We start from the raw sequence: 24,980 nt of genomic DNA, 5'->3' as shown, positions 1-24,980 counted from the left end.
TTCCTATTTTGGATTCTACCCCCCTACCACACTACTGACTCCTCATTCCTCTGTTGGAATATTGTATTTACTCTTGTACTTTATTAATCAAGAAGGCTCTTCACACCCCCTATTCTTGACCACAATGAATCACTTGTGGATCAATGTTGATTTTCTATATTTCATTAATTCTGTCTGTATGGAAATTCAACACTTGAACTCACTTTCCACGCCTCTGCTTCCACCCCCGTTTCTACTGCAACCACCACCAACAAATTACATGACCAGTGTCTCGCACATCTTCCTCCAGCAGGCAATTCAATATCAAGTTTTCCCATCCAGTCTTTGTTTATAATTGTCAGAGTTTGAAACTTGTCCCACAAGTCACAACACCTTGCTTTGTGACTGTGCTCTTTTTCCATCTATACTTTTGAATCACCTGACCTAGTGTACCAATGAGGTGAATATAAAGAAATATCCTTCCAACACTCTTCAAGCATCTTCTTTGAATACCTGTGTTCTTTTGTGCCATCTTTCTTGTTTAAAATGTCCATCAATCCCTCACTGAGTTTCTCATCAAGATTATTATTACTTTCCTGCTTCTATTGCAAGCAAAGTCTTGTCCTCATTGATTTCAATCTCCATTTTACCACGAGTTCATGGCTCTTCTACACCCCTTTAATCTTGCTGTAAACTCCTATACACACCCACATTCACCATGATTGGCATCTTGCATAAGGTCTCTGTTCCTATCACCTCACTCACAGGCAAGGTCATTGTGTTATTTCAAAACTATTCCCCTCATCAGATTTGAACTGAATTTTTCTCCAGTTTTCCTTCTGTCTCTTGTATCTCAAAGACCATGAAGTGCATCTCCTGTTCTCAGCTCATGTTAAGATGGGTGTTTATCTCTTTATGCTGGTTTCATATTTATTGTCAGTGTACATACATGACATCATGTAAAAACCTGAGATTCTTTTTCCTACAGGGAAGGCAAAGCTACCATTTATTGGTAGTCCAAAAACAATACACATTTTTTACAGTAAACAAACTGTGCAATACAGAGAGAAAAAAAGTCAGTTAAGTGCAAAAGTAAAAGTTGTTAAATGGGTCCCTGATTGAGTTTGTTGTTGCAGAGTCTGATGGTGGAGGGGTAGCAGCTGTTCCTGAATCAGGTGGTGAGTCTTGCATCACTTGTACCCCTTTCTTTGACAACAGAGTGTGTGCGAGGTGATGAAGATCCTTGATAATTGCTGCTGTTCTCTGACGGCAGCAATCCCTGTAGACTTTCTCAGTGGTGGGGAGGGTTTTGCTTGTGATATTCTGGACTGTGTCCATTAACTTTTGCGATGCTTCAATGCTATTTTGTCCTTGGATTCTCTTTCAAAAATGCAATGATTATCCACTGTCATCTAAAATAATCCCTTTGTGACCCATCTATTGTTGCAAACTGTCATCCTATCTCTGCCAAACCCTTCTTGACTGCTGCAAGCTTTCGTGCAATCCTTCAGCAGCCCTCCATCCAATGAAAAGGATAGTCTTCTCTCTGCTGTCCCTTAATCAGCCTAAAATAACTAGATTATTCTCCAGCTCCACAATACTTATGTCTCACATTGTTAATTTCTATATAATAGTTTAATATATTCTTGTATTTAAGTGCTATATTAAATTGTGCTGCTGTTAAATTTGATATAATTTGTTTAAAGGGAAGCAGAATTCGTGAATATTTAAACCTTGCAGAGATCTTTACGTGCTGAAGGTCAGTTGCTGAGGTAGATAGAAACAAAAGCAACTGTATGCTTTTGGAAGAAGAGCAAAGTTAATTAACAAATGATTGAAAGATAAAGGCAGATTTTAAAGTAGTGGGTTAGTCAAAAGCCTACGATGCTGATCCTTTCTAAAATGTTATGTTCCGCCAGTAGCTTAGCCACACTTTGCCCAAATCAATGACCATTTCTAACTTCCACCCACAATGCAGAAAAAAATATCAATTTCCTCAAAGCTTTATTTACACAGATTAATGACTAATAGGTAATACAGTAGAAGTCCTAAAATCTGAACTGCACAGGGATTGGGTCAGTTGGATTTTAAGATTTTCTGGATTAAAGGAGAAAAAGAATAGATGAACAGGCACATTTTGATAGTTTATTAATTAGCAAATACAGCATTATTCATTTATCAAAACGAGCAGATTTCAAGAAAAATACCGCTGTGCATTAGACTTCTAGATCTTCAGAGATGTTGACAGCCAGGAATTTGAAGTTCTTTACCCTTCCACTGCTGACCCCTGGTTTCCCCATCCTGAAGTCCACAATCAGTTCCTTTGTTTTGCTAATGTTGAGTGCAATGTTATTGAATCCTTGCATAGAAATGGTCAGTCAGCATTTCAACTCAGGAGTATTTATCTTGATAAAGTCAAAGACAAAAACATGAAATGTAATATAAAGAAGGAAAAGGCTGGAGGAGGGATTCAGAATTGATGGGGAATAGGAAAGTAAAGATGTGAGATGTAGAGAGAGTGAGAAATCACTAGGAAGGTGGGTAGGAAGAAAAGTTAGATTAAGGGGAAAAAGTACAGGAGTGAGTAGAGAAATAGAAACAGTGGAATCAGATGGGGATTACCTAAAATTAGAAAATTTAATATTCATGATGGGTATCAAGGTCATAAACAGATATTCCAGGTGGGACAGATCTTTAATGCACATCATCCAACCTAACAACTGGATATGGTGTATGGGGTGTGGTCTCCTTCATGTCGGTGAGACTTAACACAGCATGTTGACTGCTTCACCAAACAACTCTGCCTTATTTCTGGTTCAAAACTGGAGCTTCCTGCAGCCAACCATTACAACTGCCCCCAAACAGTCCTCAGGCATAAATGTAGCATTGGTTTTATCTATTGTCTGTAATCTGGATGAGGCCAAATGTAAACTTGGTAATAACACATCATGATCAGCCTTAAACCTACCCTCCTATCTTCATCCTGCCTCAAAACAACTGGCTATCTCTACCCAGGAATGCCATCTGATCTGCCAAGTTCCTCAAACACTTCTTTGTTTCCTTAAAATTACACAAGTTGAGTTAGGTCAGTAACAAACTAACCAGCTGTTAACCAGATGTCAATCATTTTGATTTGAATGCAATCACAACTATTTGCATAAAATGAGTGACCATTCAGGTTTTAATATTTGTGTCCTTAACATTCAAGCTGCTTCAAGGAAATGGTTCCAATTACTTTTGCAATGCTTGGGAGTAAGGTGCTGAAGTAGGGCTGTTGATGTGTGCACCATGACAGACTGAAAGTTTTGGAATATAAATATAGAAATAACACACTAAAATGTTTAAACAATGCCACAATATTTATTATTGTATTCAATTCCATCAATCCAACAAATTTTTTTTTTTATATATAAAACATGGAACAAATTGTGGTGGTAAGTTGATGCATTTATATTCACTAACATTTCTAAATCAAATGCACCTTATAATTGCCTGGTTTGGATTAGAGACTTGCTATCATCTATTAACTAATCAGAACCCATAATGACAAACATCTCATGTTTTGGTTTTGTGAACAGTCTATTTTTAATCAGAAATCATGTCTGATAAAGTTATTGTATCCGATAAGAAATTGTGTCTGAAAATAGTTAAGATTTTTTCTCTGTGCATTGAAAACTAACAAAATTATACACAAAAGAATCTTGCAGTATAAATACAGCAATGATTTTCAACACTTTTCACATTAATGTTGTATGAACTTTTACATTTAAAAAGTCAAAAATACTCAGCAGGTCAGGAAGGAGGAGAGAAGCAGAGGTAATTGGTTAGATTGCACTGAGAGCTATTTGGCGATCCCATGAGGAAATGCCAGCAAGCTACAGTGCACCTTCATTGAAGAGAAAAATACACCATATCTGGCTGCTCAGCTACTCTCGTCATGGATGAAGTATCCAGAACATTTGGAAGGCATTGCATTGTTCATTTTTACTATAGCTTTTGTTCATTTTTACTATAGCTTTTTTACATTTTTAATGATCTACACATCTTTCCACTGTTTCCAAATGTGTCCAGACACGAGAAATTGATCATTACCATCTGTGGAAGGGTTTCTGTTTTTCCTTTCTGAGGGTTATGGAATAGCCAGAATAGCTATTTGAGGTTTTTTGGAGTTGTGCAACCTCAAAGAAACCTGTGGTATTCCCAGGAGGAAAACCTGGGTCATCATCCAATTCAGGGCCAATGTGTCAGGTGATAAATCGTATAGCCCTGAAACTTGAAATATGTTTCACCACAAGCACTGCTTACCTGTTCCACTGAACACTTCCAGCACTGTGCAATGTAAAGATTTCCAGTAGCTGGAGTATTTTTGCTTTTCAATCACTAAAATTTGAATATTTCCATAAAGGCAAACTCTTAACTTTAGGTTCAGCCACGAAATAAAGGAATAGAAGAAAACCTGTACTTTTTCAGTGATTTAATTTAATTGCATACTTTTCACTGGGACATGGTTTAAATCCAGCTCAGACTGAGAATCAAGGGGAAAGTGCTTTGAGTGGCACCAGTCGAGCTGGTTGTCAACATGCAAATAAATCCAACAATAATTTGGCACTAATTTATAAACTTATTACAAGTTGCCACAAAGCTGCACCATCTGGTTCACATACAAAGTGAAGATGGCAAATACATTGGAGAAGCTATTGAAGTTTTATTATGCACCTGCCAAATGTAATCACAAGGATTTGTAAAATTTGTAGGAGCTCTCCCAGCTTCCTGCTGGAGTTTCAACAGGAGAATGGCAGCAGCCCGAGAGAAATGGCATAACATGCCTATTTCTCCTCAAAGTTATGGCAGGAAACTAAAACTCCCAACAAAATTCCAGCATCTAGGTGCTAGAAAAGAGGAAATTGCTTACTGATCACAATTTAAACAAGACAGAAACATGAATAAACAAAGCTTAGGCAATTGAAAGAGGCAAACTACAATAGTTGAAGTTTAACTATCAACTTGCCAAGTTAAGGAGGGACAATCTTTATGTAGCTTATTAAAGCAAAAGTTGATGTTACTTTAGAGTAATTTTCCAATAATGATCTCAAAATATAAATTATAATTGCTCAGAAATTTGTGTACTTTAAAAGATGCATTGGAAAACCGTTAACATGCTAGAGCAGTGACAGTTTTAGTTTATCTTATGTTCACCCATGACAAGTCTGAGGCTCCAGCATTAAATTATCAAGCTTCATCTATCTTGGACGTCAAAATTTGTTGCCCAATATTCTTCTCTTACAACCAAACTTTAGGAGTTGTCCAGAAGCCCAGGCTGGGACTGTCATTGGGAAGAGAGAGGCTCAGAGAGGCCATCATCAGGATGGCAGGGAGTTGTCAGAAGTGGTTGAATCTGGGAGAAATGCACAGTGTATTGTAGATCAGGGAATCAGGAGACATCCATGAGATTGAGGATATTGAGGGAGCTATTCAGTGCAGGAGGGGTTGAGAAGATTTAGGAAAATTTCCCAAGCTGCAGTGCAAGATTATTTTGGTTCCATGCAACAATGGGTGCTTCCAAAGCTCCATTATCCAAATTTCCCACCAAGTTCCTAAAGGAACTTTAATTAAGCAATGGTTTTGACACAGAAAGAACACCCCAAGCATAATTCCCAGTCAAATTCCCTGATTTATATGATTGGACCTGGAAATAGTTGCAAATTTGATTGATCCCTAGTTAAACTGTTTTTTCGACACAGTGCTGAAAAAGGTGATGTGATTCACATTTCTATCCTAAACTTTCATTGCGTTAGATTATCTAATTTTCATTTTGAGTATTATACTGTATAGCGGAACGCCATAAAAGAACATTAATTAGCATAGATAGTTATTTAAATGCTTCGAATGATCTTTAGAGCCAAATGACCACTAAAAATTGTGAAGAACATTCAAAAGTCTTGAGATGATCAGGTCGATTTATAAAAGAACAGTGGGCAATGCTACCCAAGGGATCACCTGGAAAAGGCCTACTCAGTGAAAAAGTGTTGCTGTAATATGCAATATTTTTTCACCAGTTAATGTTATCTGCGACTTCTCTGACAAGTCCTCCTTTGGGCATTGCTTGGTTGGCAAAGAGCATTGGCAATTGTCTCCAGAATGGTTATTGGTGGTTCTACTGTTCTGCCTGATGCTTGGCAGCCAGTGCCAATGCAAGAGCGATGCCAGCTTCTTCTCTTGTACTTGGGTTATCGTCGTGACCTTCTACAAGAAAGAAAAATATTTCCATTGGCCTGAGTGAGTCATAGGAACATAGGAAGTAGGAACAGGAGTAGGCCAAAAATGGCCCATCGAGCCTGCTCTGCCATTCAATACGATCATGGCTGGTCTAATTTATGACCTCACTCCACCTACCTGCCTTCTCCCCATATCCCCTAATTCCTCTATCATGTAAAAATTTATCTAACCGAATTTTAAATATGTTTAATGAGGCAGCCTCATCCACTTCCCTGGTTAGAGAATTCCAAACATTCACTACTCTCTGGGAAAAAACTATTTTTCCTCATCTTTGTCCTAAATCTACTCCCTCGAATCTTGAGACTGTGTCCTCTTGTTTTAGTTTCCCCGGCCAGCTCAAAAAACCTTCCTACGTCTATCCTATCCATACCCTTCATAATCCTATATGTTTCTATAAGATCTCCTCTCATTCTTCTGAACTCGAGTGAATACAATCCTAGACGATTTAATCTTTCATCATAAGTCAACCCCTTCATCCCAGGGATCAACCTAGTAAACCTCCTCTGGACCGTCTCCAAAGCCAGTACATCCTTCCTCAAATATGGAGACCAGAACTGGACACAGTACTCCAGGTGCAGTCTCACCAGTACCTTATACAGTTGCAACATTACCTCCCTACTCCTGAATTCAATTCCTCTAGCGATGAAGGCCAACATTCCATTTGCCTTCTTAATAACCTGCTGCACCTGCAACCTAACTTTTTGGATTCATGCACAAGCACTCCCAAGTCCCTCTGCACAACAGCATGCTGTAGTTTTTCACCCTTTAAATAATATTCAGCTCTTTTATTTTTCTTCCCAAAGTGGATAACCTCACACTTACTAACATTGTACCCCATCTGCCAGACCCTTGTCCACTCATCCAGCTTAATTATATCCCTCTGCAGACTCTACACATCCTCATTACAATTTGCTCTTCCACTCAATTTGGTGTCATCCGCAAACTTGGCTACACCACATTTCGTCCCCTCCTCCAAGTCATCAATGTAAATGATGAACAGTGTGGGCCTAGCATTGAGCCCTGCGGCACCCCACTTACCACTCTCTGCCAACCTGAAAAACTCCCACTTATCCCGACTCTCTGCCTCCTGTCAGACAACCAATTTTCAATCCAGGCCAATATACTTCCCCGGACTCCACTTTCCTGTAACTTTCTGATAAGTCTCTTGTGCGGCACCTTATCAAACGCTTTCTGGAAATCCAAATATACAACATCAACCTGTTCCCCTCTATCCACCGCACCCATTATATCCTGTTGATGGAAGATTCATGTTTTTGAATATCTTGTATGATTATTACAGAAAGCACACCTCCCTTCTTTCATCCACAAAACACTTCAAATATACTATTATTTTCCGGGACCACCTATAATAAACCCATTGATTGCCTACGGGGATGGGGTGAGTTGGGACACAGGCATGTGAAAGAGAATGGGTTCCAGAGAAATAAGTGGTGGAATGGGACCAATTAAATTGTTCTGATAGCCAGCATGGACTTGATGGACCAAATGATCTCCTATGTCATGAGAAACACGAGACTATATAGGCCCCTAAATACTAAAGCATTAATATATGGTTGCACTATTTTCTAAAATGTTTGCTCGTGGATGATGAGTCGTACAGATCCTGGAAACTATGAAAACGTACCACTGCACGTATTTGTGGGATCAATAACGAAGTGCCATCCTTTCATTTAAATAGTATGCAAATGCATGTTTAATTTTGTTAGTATAAGGAACTCTTCAATAATCATCTCAAATCTAACTAGTTATTTTCTGCATCTTGAAATTCATTCCATTCCTGAGTTTTGAGCACCTGGCCACTAGCCTGTAAATCTCAGATGCAAGTATTTTACCACCTCATATGTTCAATTGACATATTATTGTGAAACAGACACCAATCCAACTTTTCAGCTGAGAACATTTAAGTATTAAATGTACAAACTATTCAAGTGTCATTTGTTTGGATGAACTTATCAAATGCATTATGCTTTCTTTAGACAATTTTCATTTTTGCACTTTCCGATGTGGACAGTATTTTTAAGGTAAGGGATATTTTTTAAATTCTAGCTGTTTTGGAATTATGTGTCAATTTGTACCAAAGTGCTACATTAATAATTTTACAATTCTTTGCTTTGATGTGGCAGAGCTCGCAGAGGAAATCAATTGGCTTCTGGGTGGGTTGGGGGTGGAGAGTGATGGGTAAGAGAGGCTGGTCCATAGAGAGCAATGGAAGTAAGAGTTGAGAGAAGGGAGGATGGGAGGTGGAATGATGGAAAAGTCAGTGGAACGGGCAACAGACCATTGAGTGGATCCCATCTATAATGGCAGAGAGGACTTGAGTGAACTGGGGTGGAGCATAGATAGTCTGACAATCAGTCATGTGGTGGTCAGGGGATACATTTGGTTGATCGCGAAAACACTGACAACTTGCAGAGAGAAAACTTTTAAGAAATATCTCTGAGACAATGAAAGGGTCCACCCCCACCACTCCTACAGTACATGGATGGGCTCCCTTTAACTTATGCCAAAATAGGACTCAATCTTGCTTTAAATGCTGCACAGGAAAGACATGCATACTTTTTGTATGGCTATCCATACCTGACATTCTTTGTGTATATGCATGATACACACATGGAGCCCCTAAAAAATCTGGAGTGAAATCAACCGGCAAGGTTGGCGCAGCATTTAGCGCAATGCCTTATAGCGCAAGCAATTGGAACTAGGCCTGGATTCAAATCCCACACTGTAAGGAATTTGTACGTTCTGCGTGGGTTTTCCCTGGGGGCTCCGGTTTCCTCCCACCCTTCAAAAATGTACTGGAGTGTAGGTTAATGGGGGGGGGTTATTTGGGCAGCATTGTCTTGTAAGGCCAAATTCGCCTGTTACAGTGCTGTATGCTAATTTTAAAAGTTTTTAAAAATTAAAAACATTTGGGAATTTAATAAAATTCTCTCTTAATTTGTGGCTGAATAAGATTTTAATATTAAATACCTTCCTCAAGTTCACTGGTCATGGTCAATGCTTCATTGTTGATAGTCAGAGAATCTTCAGTTAATCCTGAAAGAGTAAAGTTAATATTAAATCTTTAAATTCTCAGCCTTGAGGTAATATCTAAACATTTCAGTTCATTACCACTAAGAGGGTAGATTAGTGAATCCATGATGATCTTCCATCATCAGTAGGGACAGGAGAAATACACGAGGGTTGGAGGGATGCAAATGTTGTTCCCCTATTCAAGAAAAGGAGTAGAGATAACCCAGAAAATTTTACACCAGTGAGTCTTACCTCCATGGTGGGCAAGCTGCTGGAGAAGATCTTGACAAACAGGATTTAGAAGCATTTAGAGAAGCATAATCTGATTAGGGGATAGTCAGCATGGTTTAAATCAGGGGGAGGTTGTGTCTACTGATCCCGATTGAGTTCTTTGAGGATGTAACTAAGCACATTGATATAGGTAGAGTGGCAGATGTAGGGTAAATGTATTACAGTAGGCATTTGATGCAATGCTCATTCAGAAAGAGGCATGGAATCTAAGGAGGCCTTACTTTGTGTATACAGAATTAGCTTACCCACAGAAGGGAGAGAATGGTTGTAGATGGTTCGTATTCTGCATGGAGGTCTGTGACCAGTTGTGTTCTGCAGGGATCTGTTCTGGGACTTTGTGATTTTTACAAAATGACAAAATATTTCTGTGATTTTCATAAATGTCTTAGATGAGGAAGTGGAAGGTTAGGTTAGTAAGTTTGAAGACGATACAAAGGTTGGTGGTGTTGTGGATAATCTGGCTGGTTGCCGAAAGTTACAGAGGGAGATTGTCAGAATACAGAGCTAGGCTGAGAAGGGGCAAATGGAGTTTAACTCAGAAAAGTGTTAAATGGTTCGTAATTGATAAGTCAAATTTGAAGGCAGAATATAATGTGAATGGGAGGACTCTGAGCAGTGTGGAAGAACCGAGAGATCTTGGGGTCCATGTCCACAGGACGTTCAAAACTGCTGCACAGTTGATGGTGTTATTAAGATGACAAATAGTGTTCACTAATCGTGAGATCAAGTTCAGTAGCCATGAGGTAATGTTGCAGCTATACAAGACCCCACTTGGAATATTTCATTCAGATCTGGTCACCTCACTACAGGAAGGATGTGGATGCTATAGGGAGGATGCAGAGATTTACACAGATGCTGGCTGAATTGGACAGTACATCTTGTTGACTGAACAATCTTTTTTCTTTGAAGCAAAGGAGAATGAAAGATGTCCTCATATAGGTGTATAAGATGATTAGTGAGGCTGATTGTTTAGATGGCCAGAGGTTTTTACCCAGGGCTGAAATGGCTAACCCAAGGGTACTTAGGATTAAGTAAAGGGGGCAGTGTGAAGGCAGGTGCCATACGATCTTTTTAGAGACTATTAGGTAGGTACAGGGACTTTTTAGACAGTTGTTAAGAGTAGGTTATTAGGTCGGCACAACACTGTGGACCTAAGGGCCTATAATGTGCTGTAGATTTCTATGTTCTCTCATCGTTATCGTATCAGAAAATTCCCATTTCAGCTTATAAAATATCAATATAGTTTCTTGTTTCTTTCAACACTAATAATTGTTTGGATTGATGACTTCAGAAAAAATATTGGAATGGAAACTCAGATTGAAAGATTCAGTCTGACCAACTGAATTTAACCTGGCAGTTCACAGGACACCAGGAAGAATGCAATGAAGCTCTGTTTGGCATACATACCTGGTTAGATAACAGACAAAAAAAAATCTGCAGTGGAACCTGATTTGGCCTAAATGAGGCCATAATTTTGACATTGCTGCTCAAGACAAATGTTTGTAATGGTCTGTTGTATCAGCCATATTTATACTTACCAAAGTATTTTTACTTACTTTGGCACCTATAAGGCAAAACTACGAATGTACAGCAAGTTAAAAGTACTGACAATTAAGACAGCGAAAGATGCAAGTGATTCAGTAAAAACAGAGAGGAAAAAAAATCACAACCTCAAAGGGACAAATATCATTCCTACAAAGCAGGAAAATATTATATTTTCTCTATCCGTCTCCTGTTTTGACACACTTTAACATCTGTTAACTTAAATAACATTGTTATCAAGAGATCATGTAGTCATAAATTCCATATAGAAGCAAGTAGAGACAGTAAATTAGGAATGCTGCACATTAAAGAACAGAGTAAACATCAGCCAGAAAATGCAAGATTGCTGACAGACACAATTACGATAAGAAGAAAACCCACTCCTCAGTGATCTCACATACAATTACAATAAGCTCATGAACATTTTGGATACTGCAAGTCTATCTGTAATTTAAAAATGTTTACATTCTTATTAGACAATAGACAATAGGAGCTGGAGTAGGCCCTTCGGCCCGGCACCGCCATTTTACAGATCATGGCTGATCACTACCATCAGTACCCCTTTCCAGCCTTATCCCCATAACCCTTAACTCCTTTGCCTACTAGAGTCTTATCTAACTCTCTTTTGAACATAATCAGCGAATCTGCCTCTACCACCCTCTGTGGCAGAGCATTCCACAGATTCACACTTCTCTGGGCAAAAAAATGTTTTCTCATCTCCGTCCTAAAGGGCCTACCCTGTATTCTTAAACTATGCCCTCTAGTCCTCGTCTCCCCCATCATTGGGAACAAGTAATCCGACTTCACCCTGTCTATCCCCTTGATAATTTTGTATACCTCAATCATGTCCCCCCTCATCCTTCTAAACTCCATCGGATACAAGTCCAGTTTTTCTAGCCTTTCAGCATATGTCAACCCCGCCATCCCTGGAACTAACCTTGTAAATCTGCGCTGCTCACCCTCTAGAGCTAGTATGTCCTTCCTCAAAATTGGAGACCAGAACTGGACGCAATACTCCAGGTGGGGTCTCACCAGGGCCCTGTACAACTGCAGAAGGGCATCTCTGTTCCTATACTCCAATCCCCTCTTTATGAAAGCCAACATGCTATTAGCATGTTGGAATATGAAATATTATGATAAAACATTTGCCATCTACAATTTTTCCTGAATTTATTATCAGATCCAATTGTCCCTGTATTTCTTTTGGTTGAAACCTCGGTTTCACTCCTGAAAAGGTTTAGCCGTTGTCCTCTAGCTGAGATGCCCAACAGCTGAAGCAGCAAACCTCAACTGACTAATGCAGTATTTATTCAAGAAAGCTTCAAACATTGCTGCATTAGGTAGGTTTTAAAAATGCATACAAGCTGGAGAGGCTGCAAGTGATTTCATGATCAAATTACCCTCTGGAATGTGAATATCTGGGTGCACTTTGTTATTTCTCCATGGTAACCTAAAGCCAGGATGGCCTCTAATATCCAAAGAAATAAAGCTTTTAGATTAGAAGCTGAGGCACTTTTATCAACTGGAGAATTAACAGGACAGAGAGGTCATCAAGTTGAACAGCACAGAACAGGTGCTTTGGCCCAACCTTCCCAAGTTGGCAATCTATACCAGTCCCATTCCCCCACATTTCCTGTGTGTAGATGATCTCTTTACATGTGGTCATATCACATCCTTCAGTTTTGCAGCAGTTTTCCATTATGCCTCCTCCCACTTTTATACGAGAGAGCCCAGTTAGAAGCAAGCTCCTTATTCTGTACAATTTCTGGTCAGAGGTCAGCTATTATCACAATGTTCTCACATCGCAACAAAGGCGCCAAGTCTGGGCACATCTCTGATCACATACACTGCCGCATCAGTGATTGGATAGGCAGAATATCAGCCTTGGTTCAATTAAAAATAGTTGAATAAAAGAGGCTTAATAAATTGAAAGGAAACGACAGCATCTTTCCACCAGCAATATTTATTGCATTAATAATGGGATACTGCAATATCAATGCAACCATTGAACACGATCATTTCTCATTTCAAAAATACAGTTTAACTCAAAAGTTTAATGAGATGTGGGACTGTATGTGATCTGCTATGATTCACCGGTGTGAACCAAGAAATGATACATCAGCAAAACTGTGTTCAGTCATTGTTAAACTAGCACACAAGTGCTGAGGAAACTCCGCAGGTCAAGCAGCATCCAGAGGATGCATGAGACAGTCAACAATTCAGGCCCGAGTCCTTCATCAGGAATCGTGATGAAGAACTCAGACCTGAAACGCTGACTGCCTTTAACTTCCTTCAGATGCTGCGTGACCTGCTGAGTTTCTCCAGCATCTTTAGCGCACTGCACTAGTCCACAGCATTTGCAGATTTTCTTGCTTATCTCTTTTGTTGGACTTACTTTGTTCGTGGTGATCAGTTCCTCTTCCTCTCTCAAGATGCTGATTAGGCTAAATACAATTTGGAGGAAAATATTAAAATTCTTGCAGAATGACTTTTTAAATCACTGTAAGAAAGGTTATACCAGATTGTGTCATTTCCTGTAACCCAGACATCATTGGTTAATAGGTTTAAACTAATTAAGTTGCTGTCAATAATCCTTCAAAGTATCAAATATGTGGTTTTAGGAGCAAGAAATTACAAATATAAAATGTTTAAGATAACACTAACATAGTGAACAGCAGGACAGGAACAGACCCATCAGCCCTCAAGACTACACTGAACAAGATGGCTCATTCATACTAAAACCTTTTCCTTGCACATGATAACTCTGCTTTTATTCAAATGACTATCAGAAGCCACTCTCTGCTTCCACCACTACTGCACGCAGTCCCTTCCAAGCTCCTACCACTCTCTGTGTAAAAAGGTTGCCCCATGCATTTCCTTTAAAATTCTCACCCCCCCCCCCACCACTTCACAATTTACAATTTACATCACAAGGCTGGGGATGAGGAATTTTTTTTTTTTTAATTAACTCCTCGTCCGCAGCCTGTAAATTATATCTTGACAGGGTTGCATGGGAATGAAGGCTGGTGATCACAGAGTGGTGTTAGTGTTTTTGTAGTTTAAGTAAAAAAAAGTTAGTTCTTGATGTCCCAAAGGTGCTTTAAAACTAATAAACTAATAAAGGATGTACAGTGACCAGTTTCGACAGAAAAAGCACTTTTTATTAACTATTGTTCTGGACCTCAAGGATAACTCACATTTCTTTGATACATTGCAATGGTGCCTTCTATTTCCACTAAGAGTGTGCCTTGGAGATTATGTTCATGCCACACATAGGTTGAGCTCTCTCAGTACTGCAGGTGTATTACTATTGCACTCAAGTTTTAGGAGTGAGATTTGAACCCAGATCTGCTCAAAGCACAATAATGCATCACACCCAATAAACAAGAAAACACCCAAATTAATGAGACAAAATAAAGTCTTGCATACATTTCAACGATCCATAGATCAGTCACTGAATGACTCATTGTGCTTTTACAGCTCCTAATCATTCCATACCTGTGAATAATTCTTCTGCATAGCCTGGAAGTGGGGTATTGTGATTTTCAGTAGTTCTTCTGCATAGCCTGGAAGTGGGGTATTGTGATTTTCAGTAGTTCTTGTTTGAATTCGTTGGTCTGACTGCAGAAAGTTAAAAAGAAATCTAGTCTTTAACAGCTTTTACCTCCCACACATCAGCATATTATTTGGCCACTAAGCAGGTACTTTTAAAAATATGATAGAGAAGTGCACATTCAAAACAAGCTGGAATCTATCATGTGTTAAACTGGCACCACGCATCTGAAACAACAACTTGGAATTATACAGTGATCACCCCTCAACCAATCCAAAGCAAGCGTGCGATCAACCACCTCTGACATCACTCTTCCTGTGTGTTCATTGTATGTCTTGGAGATCCTTGCTTACCCTTGGAGCAAACCAATGATGTTTCAGGAAGCAGATGTTCCAAAGCAGTTTTGACATTGAGGTGCTGAGGGGATCATCTAAAACGTAATCAAAGAGTTGTAAGACTTTCTTTAAACTGTTGGAGAGGCAGAGAGTTTTAAGGAGAATGCGTGAATCGAGAGCATGATTGCAATGGTCAAGCGATTAAATCAAGGATGAGCAGATACTTGAATTTGCGCATTTTAAAACAGAAGCATTGTTTTATTGGTTGTAAGCATATGGAAGAAGGCACAAATGAGGAAGAGGCATTTAGAAGGAACCATGGTAAGAATTAAATAACTCGAGTCGGTGATGTCTGTTGTCACAAGATTGGCAAGGATTTGGAACTGGTAAATTAGCAGTGCAGTTGAAAAGAGATAACAAGGCTGTTCCCAGGACAGAAAGATCGTGAAGGGGTCATGGGGAAGCAAATAACTCCAAGAGATACAATGAACATGCAGAGAGTGATGTCAAAGATGATTGATCACACACCTCTTGCTTTGGATTGGTTAAGAGGTGATCACTGAACTTTATATATTAATGAAATTGTACCTATTTTAAAAAATGTGAATAAATATGCCATCTTTTCTACATTTGGGCCAAGCGTGTGGACTGCACCTTACAACAAGATTGGGCTTCTTTCTCCCATATTGATCAATGATTGATCAATGTACTTGCTCTTATTTGAGATGAGAATGGACAAGTGTAAGAGCTTCTTTTATGACACAACACAATGCCACAGTTAAGATTCAGTATTCAATGTATTGTAATTGTAATAAAACAGTGAAATTGCTTTTGGCTGCTGTAAGGCAGACAGATTCGTCATTGGGAGAACTTTCCTGAAGTGCCTCCTGACAATCAGAGAAAAAGTAAAAGAGAGTCCCCCCTCAGAGCCACCGAGTATCCTTAGATTCAACTCCATTTTCAATGTCAACGGTCCAGCGCCGCCATTTTCGACATGAACAGGACAATAGGCAAATCCAGGACATTGCAGGGCTGAGAATTATTTCTGATACATCGCCTGTAAATGTCTTTCCACATCTGTGCCTCCCACCTTTCCTTCATTACTTGTTTCACATTTTTCATCTGCTTTTAAAATTCCTTCATGAACTTCCTCAAGCTGCCTTTCAGTGATCGACATCTCCTCCTCTGTGGGCATTCGCATTGCTCATAACTGGTTTGTCAATTTGTACCACTGGTTTTGTATGGTTCAAACCTGATTGCTTCAAAAATCAACCTCTCCAGGCATTACAAGTAATTGTCCTAATGATTCAGTTATCCCTCTCTTTCATCTTTTCCCTTCCTCAGCTAAATCAGCAATTGCATGATATGCTGCTATAAATTGAAATGCAATAGATTAATTAGTTGATGTTGTGTTAGTTTTTGGCAAGATGGTTGATTGCTGGTAGGAGGTACCTCAGTAAGTTCACAAAGAAAGCCGAGGCATACTAGATGGGATCTCAGAGAGGGTCCTCATTAATTAGGGTGTTTGGTGCAAAACACCTGACAGGACATTTGCTATTGCAGTGTGTTGTGTGGACTGTCTCTAAGATAGAAAGGGCAGCCTTGTAGCATCCACTTCTGATTAAGAAAGAAAAATTGATCTTGCATTTGAAAAATAACCTTTTTTAGATGGTTATCATTGTGGAAGAAAAATACCACTTCACTGTCTCTTTGGAAAAGAGAACAGATTCATTGTGTGGAACAGATCCCAAAATTTCCATGCAAGAGAGAGAAAATTATTCATATGAAAAACATTGCTCTGAAAACAACTCTACAAAAGACATTTATGAGTTTTAAAGAGGTCTGATGACTTGATGTTTTAAAATACTTCATTATTACTTTTAAGCCACAATTTAAAGAAATCTGATGCCTCACACTTACTCCATAATTGCTTTTAAACTGCAGTAAAGTCAGAGTCTCAACACAAAAGCTTTCTGAAATTGAACTTTAAAATCATCTCTTTCGAATCAAACTTAAACTGTAATGGTTTTGGCCTCACCATACACACACACACATATAATGGGGTTAAGTAAGAATTGTTATGCTATTGATAATAAAAAAATATTGTTTTGAAAATACTATCAACTTGATGGTGTATCTCCATTACTGCTGATTTAGTTCATAACAAATGTTATGGATGTGTTGTGGGCTTTTTAAAATACAGATGTTTCCTAAAGTTGGGAAGATTGTGAGTTCCAAACCCATGAGATGGACAAATATTGCTCAATTGTCTGAAGTGGCGCATTTTTCCTCAGTTAAGAAACTTCACAAATAATAATCAACCAAGTCTCAGAATAAATTTTGAAGTAAAAATTTTAATTGCAGATATTGAATGTCGTGAATAAATGGAATTTGACCCCTGTACCAAACTAAAGCTCAGAATTTGAAGTCAAAATAGTGTGATCATTGAGAACCAGCACAGAAAAGGGCCTTTCAGCTCACCGAGTCTACACTGACCACGAAGTGCAATTTTTACCCTTAATATACTCTTCCATCACTCATCCATTCTCTCCCACTCATTCACACACAAACCAACTAATGTGCACACTTTCGGAATGAGAGGAAATTGGAGCACCCAGAGAAAACCAACATGGTCATAGGAAAAGCATACAAACTTCACGCCAAGAGCACCAGAGGTCAGAAATGAACCCAGGTCTCTAGAGCGATGAGACATCAGCTCTGCCATGAAATGATGCCTGGTTCCACATCATCGAATCTTTAAAAATGAGATTTTATCAGGTAACAAACAAACAAAAATAGTTTCTTCCTAAGCAAACATTTGTTTGAGTAAAAATATAGAAGGGCACTGGAAAACAGGGAGACCACAGAAACAGAAGCAGAGGAGACGACCTATGGGACAGTGACTTTGGAGGCAGACCAGTGATCGGCTCTGAGGCTCTGAAGAACACACAGGATGTGGGCTGTTGGTTACTTGAGGCGAAAAACCTTTGTAGGCTCCAGGCTACTGTTGACTGTGGTCAAGGGAGAAACACCTGGCTGTGGATGGCTGAAGTCTGGCTCAAGAATGGCTGAAATGGATACCAAGTATTGGAAACGGGATGCGAGAGGGTGCTGGAGGCTTTCTGATCGTGTCAGAGGTATGCATCTGGAGCTTGGGTTGCTGTTGGTTTGGTCCGAAGGCTGTGGGAGCTGCAGGAGTACTGGAGGCAAAGCCATGGACATTCAGCGACTCTGAGGGGACTCTTTTGCTTCTCTTTCTCTGGCTGTGAGGGGCACTGGACAATTTCTGTTTTATTACATGACAATAAACATACCAACAAAATAATCTTGAAATAGTTTCAAATGTTTTATTTAAATTTGGTTCCATAAATTAGACTTTTGACTTCTTAAAAACTCACATAATGAAAAAGTTTTAATTTATTACAACATCAGATACACCAAGAATTGGAAGAGCCCAGTGATCTGGTATGGCTGAAATAAATGAAGCAAGGCTATAGAGAGATTTGAAAACAAGCTGAGAATTACAAATCAATATTATAAATTAAAATGTCACCAATGCAGATCAGCAATCGAATTGGAGGTCATGATCAGCAATGTTTTGTGTGAACTCAAGTGTGCAGAAAGTAAACACTGGGAAGACAGCCAGGAGAATGTTGGAAGAGGTAAATCTGAAGGCAATAGAAAAAGGTTAATAAAGTTTTCAATAGATGGTTGACTTATGTCTTAGTCTATACATCTTTCAAAAGTCCATTTGGGCCAAATGCAATGACACATTTGACAGGTATTCATGCCAGGCAATCAATATTAGCACCAAAGTACGAAAATTGATTCAAGATTATTAGTTTGATCAATTTCAAGGTGCCACATGAGGAAAAAGTAACTGGTCATGTTCTAAAGATCTTGTCAATTTTGGTGCTTTCTGACATCTTTGAATAGTACAGCACAGGAACAGGGCCTTTGCCCACAAGGTCTGTGCTGACCATGATGTCAAATTAAATTAAATCTCTTCTGTCTGTACACGATCCATACCCCTCCATTCCTTTCATTTTCAGTGTTTAGATACGATCATATCTGTTTTCACCATTCCAGACACCCAACACTCCTTGTGTATAATACATTGCCCCTTTCATCTTAAATGCATGATCAAACAACGTTATGCTAGAAAACAAAATTCTGATCATCTACCCTATGCTTCTCATTATATTATAAATTTCTACCCAGATGCAATATTAGGTGTTTTTCCTCCAATTTGCAGGTGGCCTCAGTTTGTCAGGTCATGATACCATGAATAGACATGTCAGTGTGGGAATGGGGTGTAGAATTGAAATGATTGGCCACTGTTATTGCAGCAGACAGAGCTAAGGTTCTCAACGAAATGATCTCCCAGTCTACATGCAGTCTGTCCAACACAGAGGAGGCCACAATGGGAGTACCGGATGCAGTAGATGAGCGCTGCAGATTCACACATGAAGTGCTGCTTTACGTGGAAGGGCTGTTTGGGACCCTGAATGTTGATCAGGGAGGAGGTGTGGATGCAAGTGGGGCATTTCCTACGGTCACAAGTGTAGGTACCGAGGGGCAATTGGAAGGGATATGTGGGTGAGGGAGTCCTGGAGGGAGCGGACCCCGTGGAAAGGGAAATTCTGATTGGGCAGTGTCCAACCAGATGACATTAACAGCAACTTCACCAATTGGGTCTAGAGCAGTGATTCTAACCTTCCCTTCCCACTCACAGACCATCACAGAGGACCAATGGCATAGGGATTACTTAAAGTGGTCTGTGAGTGGGAAGAAAAAGGTTGAGAACCACTGGGATAGTTACTCTCATAAGTCTTTCTGTTTTGGATAAAATATTTTACAAATTGACACCTAGATGAAATGTTGCTGCAAAAGGGCTATTTTGAAATCCACACCAAGTGGAAGACAAAAATCTGGTTTTCTGTGAGGGCTTCAGGAGGTCTGGAGGAGGATGATCATAGGACAGGAAGAGATCATGAAGAGAACAAATAGCAATGGTTGGAAGTGGCCTCACCCTGGGAGAAAGCAAGTTGCTGAGAAGGAGTAGAGGTAGAAGTGGGCCAGGGAAGACAAAGTAATTTGAAGGGATGCAAGGGGATGAGCAAAGAGGTAGGCACTTGTGAGGAATGAAGATTCAAGATTCTATTTACTGTTATAAACACAAAAAGTTTTTCCTTTGTTTCCCCTATAAAGGCACACTAGGAGTCACCACCAAAACCGTGCCACTAGAAGACCGAGTAGATTAGGAATCTGAGGAAAGGAGTCCACTTAAACTGTGACCTATTCTAGATGTACAACAAGGGGCAACAGCAACTCTACTTCCTAAAAAGACTGAGGCGGACAAGGCTACCCGCTACTATTCTGTCAACTTTCGACAGAGCTCAATTGAGAGCATCCTGGGCGGCTGCATCACAGTGTGGTACAATTGCTGTAGAGCACTGGATCGGAGGTCAATCCACATGACCATAAGAGAAAATCACTGAAGTTTATTCTCCTCCCCCCCACCCCCCCCCCCCCCCCCCCACCCCATCGACATGATCTCCCAGGATCGTTGTTTGAAGAGGGATATCATTTAGGTCCCCTACCATCCCGAAGATAGCATCCTCCAGCTGCTCCAATCGAGAAAGAGATACAAGACTATCAGAGCCACCAGGCTGAGAAACAGCTTCATCTCACATGCAGTGAGACTACTAAATGGCTGAATCAACTGCTCTCACAAACTCTCTAAGATTCTACTATTTATTAAACAATAATGATTTATTTTTATATATGTATATACGTAATACATATTACGTTTGTCCATAGGTGTGGGGTATACTTGCATTTTTTTCACTATTTCGTCAGGTTGCAATTGGATAATCGGATGATAATAAACTTGAACATGAACTTGAACGTGTCACTGAAGCAGGGAAGTATAACTGAAGGGTTCCCAAAGAAGAGAGTGTGGGCACAATGCAATATGTATCTGTGTGCATATCTGGCCAGAGGGGGTCAGTGTTTGTAAATACATCAGAGTGTGGCCTCCACTGAGGTATCCCTGCCATTGGTCAAAGTCAAATGCAAGTGGAAGTCAGTGTGAACCGGCCATTCCACGTTAAAAGAATTTCAGTGCAACCACCTTCCACTCAGAACTGGAGCGGAAGCAAGCGATCCTTCACCCTAAATACTGCCTCAGAAAGCGGAGGCATGACAGTAACTAACTAAGCTCCTTGTATTTGTCACATTGTTTACAACAGTATATTTTTGGGCTTGGTCAAAACAAAACTTATTTTGATCAATACGAGGTTGTGGTACCAATAATTACAAACCATTTGCTTCCATATTATGTAAAAAACACAATTTATAACTGGTATAAGACTATGGATCACTTACATAATTTGTATTACATTGTGTATATATTAAAGTTATATCAGATGAGATATTTAGTGTAAAAGCTGAAAAATATGACTCCAATCATGAACCTACTCAGTGGCAACTGACCCTAAGTTACAACTTCCAGTTCAAATTTCATTGAAAAAAAATCTGCAGAAATAACTACCAAGAGTAAAGAAGATTATTAAAACCAACATTTACTTCAGTATTTATATTTTAAATCATTTATAACACATTTACATGAGCAAGAGGCAGTAAAAAAAGTATAAAATCATGAACTCTCTATTGCAGCAATTTTTCTCCTGCCACAGAATGAACAGACGAGACTTCTTGTATTATTGGTCATTAATGCTTAATTGTTATAAATGAAAGCTTGTTACATCATTGACTTACCTCCTGATTGAATGTCACTATCAGCGCCTTCTCTTCACAAGCTTCTCCTGCTTTAATGGCAGTAAGTTTTTGTAGCAAATATGTTTTGTCTTTGCCTTCCTAACAGGAAAAATACCTCTGTAAGGTCAACCAACCAACATGTTTCAACTGCACAGAGAGTCACAAGTTGGAACATAAAACCAAAGATGCTTGATATTCAAAACCAAAACAGAAAACGCTGGAACCATTCAGGAGATCAAACAGCATTAATGGGACTAGTACAATTCCAAATCCATCCAAAACATTGCAAAGATATTTGATGTTTCATATGCAATTAGCCGGGGACATGAAATATGATGGATGATAGCCATTCCCATGCAGCTTGAAGATAATTTTTGAGCATCTATTTTTGATTTTTCTGCAGTATTTTGTTGTGGTAGATACCAAACCAGTATGAAAGGGAATAAGCAAGAAAACAATCTCTGAATACTTTTCCACATGAATCCACTCAGCATTTTCAATGTATGACAAACGGAAATGTACTAACTTGAGCATTAGAAATGTATTGTTTAACAATACAGATCAATATTATGCTGTTTTTGTAGCCCACAATCAGCATTCTCAATTATTGCATTACATTCAATTTTATATATGAAGTTGCAAATAAATGGCTCATTATTAATGAAAGAAGCAACACTGAATAAGAATGAATCGACAAAGAACCCTAGTATCATTCTGCGGGGAGAAAATATAATCTATCTGACCGAAGCCAGACATCAACTCTTAGACACCTCCTACCACTTACCCCTTCAACAGGACCTCACAAAAACACATCAGTCCGCTGTATTGTGTATTATCTCTGAACTCCTTACTTCCAGTCAGCACAGCCTCAAAGTCATTTTTTCCCAATCCCACACTGCCTGTTTTTACCTCCTACCCAAGATTTACAAACACAATTGTCCCAGCAGACCCATCATTTTTGCATGCTCCTGGCTCACTAAACTGGTATCTGCTTAGCTCCACTTCATTTAGTCCCTGTGGTCCAGTTCCTCCCCAATTATATCCAGGTTACTTCACATGCCCTCCATCACTTCAACACCTTCCAGTTCCCTGAACTCAAGTGCCTCATCTTTCCTATCTTCTCCTATCATTATACATTTCCATTTCCCCCATACTGAAGGCCTCAAAGCCCTTCATTTCTTTATTGACAATAGACTCAACCCTCCTCCAGCTGGCAGAACTTATCCTCGCCCTCAATAACTTCTTTGACTCATCCCACTTTCGCCGTCAAAGGGATAGCCATGGGCACCCATGTGGGCTCCAGCTTGCCTTTTTAACAGCTACATGAAGCAGTCTATGTTACACGGGGAAGGCCCCTCAACTTTACCTCCACTACATCAATGATGACTTAGCCTGTCAACTTTATCCATTTTGCTGCCAACTTCTACCCTGACCTCAAATTCACTTGGCCCCATCATTCGCTTTTCTTGATCTGTCTCCCTCGGGGGATAAACACTTGACAGACATCTTAAACAACCCATCAATACCCACAGCTACCTCAATTACCCCCTTTGTCCCCTGTAAGGATTCCATTCCTTTCTTACAATTTGTCACAATTGTATGTGCTCCCAGGAAGTGGTCTTCCATTCCAGATCATTGGAGATGTCCTCCTTCTTCAAACAACAGTTTCTCCTCTGCCACCATCAACGGCCCTCACCCACATATCCTCCATTACCCACACATCTGCCCTGATTCCCCTTGTTGTATCACTCCACTAGCCTCCACATACAACATATCCTCTTCTGATATTTCTGCTGAATACTATGTGATCACACCACTCTAACGATGTGATTCATTGCCACTAGCAAGGTTTTAAGGATCAATGTTTGATTATACTTGGCTGCCAGCAGGGGGCTCACACAAGCAGAGACTGCTGTATGAGAGATTTGTAACGGAGGCTTACAGCCTCTTGGCATGCCTCATGGACTGTTTACAACCATTTTAAAGAACCTTTTCCTTCGTCCATGTGTTGTCTAAGAACTCACACATATGAATACAAGACGAAACAACCACCAGCATATATTCGCCTTTTCTCCCCTCTCTGCCTTCCACAGGGACTGCTCCCTCCATGTCTCCCTCGTCCACTCCTCCCTCCCCCCACCACCAATCGCCCCCTTGGCACCTACCCCTGTGACTCAAGGAGATGCCCCACTTGTGCCCACACCTCCTCCCTCATCACCATTTTGGGCCAAAAACATTACTTCCTCATGAAGCAATATATCACTGGAATTTGCACGAGTCATTTTCTGCATCCAGTGGTCTCCTATACTTTGGATAAACTGGGCACAAACTAGGAGATCGCCATTTCAATTCCCCAACCCATTCCCTTGCTGACATGCCTGTCCATGGTCTCATGTGCTGCCAGACTGAGACCATCTACAAATTGAAGAAATAACACCACATCTTCCATCTGGGCATTAACATCGACTTCTAACAGTTTATGTTAGAAACCCCTCCGCATCTTCTTCCCCCTGTTTCCTTTCCTCTCGCTCTCTCACTCCCCTCTGTCTTGTTTCACAGGGCCAAAATCAATTCTCACTTTTCCTCTTCTCATATCCAATTAACACATTTTGCCTGTTGGTCTGTCCTCCTTCCCCCTCCCAATCTTCCCCCAGCCTTTAATACAGACACTTGCCTTTTTTCACTCATTCCTTGAGGAAGGGCTCAGGCCCGAAATGTCAGCAATATATCTTTACCTCCTATGTACAATGTGAGACCAAATGCGTTCCTCCAGCATTTCTGTGTTTTGACTACAATCGCAGCGTCTGCAGACTTTCAGGTTTCACAACATATGGGTGGGGGGGGGTTTAAAATGGAAAATGAATCAGAATGATTCCAGGGTCTGATTTGCAGTCAGTGCCAAATTAACTCAAAATTACTTCACAAAATTCTATATTGCAAACGATCTGTGTCCTTGTGATGTGTGAAGACATGTCAATCAGTCTTTTTTTTTTAAACCATTCAGATGGCCACTGTGCTAATTTTGGGGCAGGGCAAGCTGGCGAGCATGCCTGTCATCACTCCTGCTGTTATATAGCCACGAATATTTACTGTCCAAGTTTGCATGTAGATAATGGCCCTCGGTAAGGCAGGATGCAGGAAGAAACCCAAGATCACTGAATCAGGAGGGATCCAATGGTTTTAAAAGA

The 24,980-nt window shown here is 39.9% G+C and overlaps 1 protein-coding gene and 1 long non-coding RNA gene across 10 annotated transcripts in view; one reads left to right on the top strand and one right to left on the bottom strand.

Moving 5' to 3' along the window:
• Nucleotides 1-3,319: 3,319 nt before the first annotated feature.
• The window catches only part of LOC138747122 (transmembrane channel-like protein 5), an 86,251-nt gene continuing 64,590 nt past the window's right edge, over nt 3,320-24,980 (bottom strand). For 8 of the 9 annotated variants that reach the window (XM_069906068.1, XM_069906074.1, XM_069906073.1 and 5 more), the window contains 5 exons: nt 21,793-21,891; nt 14,620-14,742; nt 13,517-13,565; nt 9,247-9,312; nt 3,320-6,222 (listed from right to left, as the gene is read on the bottom strand). In XM_069906068.1, coding sequence (XP_069762169.1) covers nt 6,134-6,222; nt 9,247-9,312; nt 13,517-13,565; nt 14,620-14,742; nt 21,793-21,891 — 426 coding nt within the window. In that variant the 3' untranslated portion in view covers nt 3,320-6,133. Of the gene's footprint in view, nt 6,223-9,246; nt 9,313-13,516; nt 13,566-14,619; nt 14,743-18,375; nt 18,678-21,792; nt 21,892-24,980 lie in introns of those variants that run through there. The other variant, XM_069906076.1, reaches the window with a different exon arrangement.
• On the top strand, nt 5,569-24,585 carry LOC138747125 (uncharacterized). Its single transcript, XR_011347317.1, has 3 exons — nt 5,569-5,731; nt 8,253-8,297; nt 21,899-24,585. It is a non-coding gene; the product is annotated as an uncharacterized lncRNA (long non-coding RNA).

This window comes from Narcine bancroftii, chromosome 12 (genome assembly GCF_036971445.1).
Source record: "Narcine bancroftii isolate sNarBan1 chromosome 12, sNarBan1.hap1, whole genome shotgun sequence".
NCBI classification, from domain to species: domain Eukaryota; kingdom Metazoa; phylum Chordata; class Chondrichthyes; order Torpediniformes; family Narcinidae; genus Narcine; species Narcine bancroftii.
The sequence above is the reverse complement of the archived record's forward strand: the minus strand, read 5'-3'. Positions and strand labels throughout refer to the sequence as shown.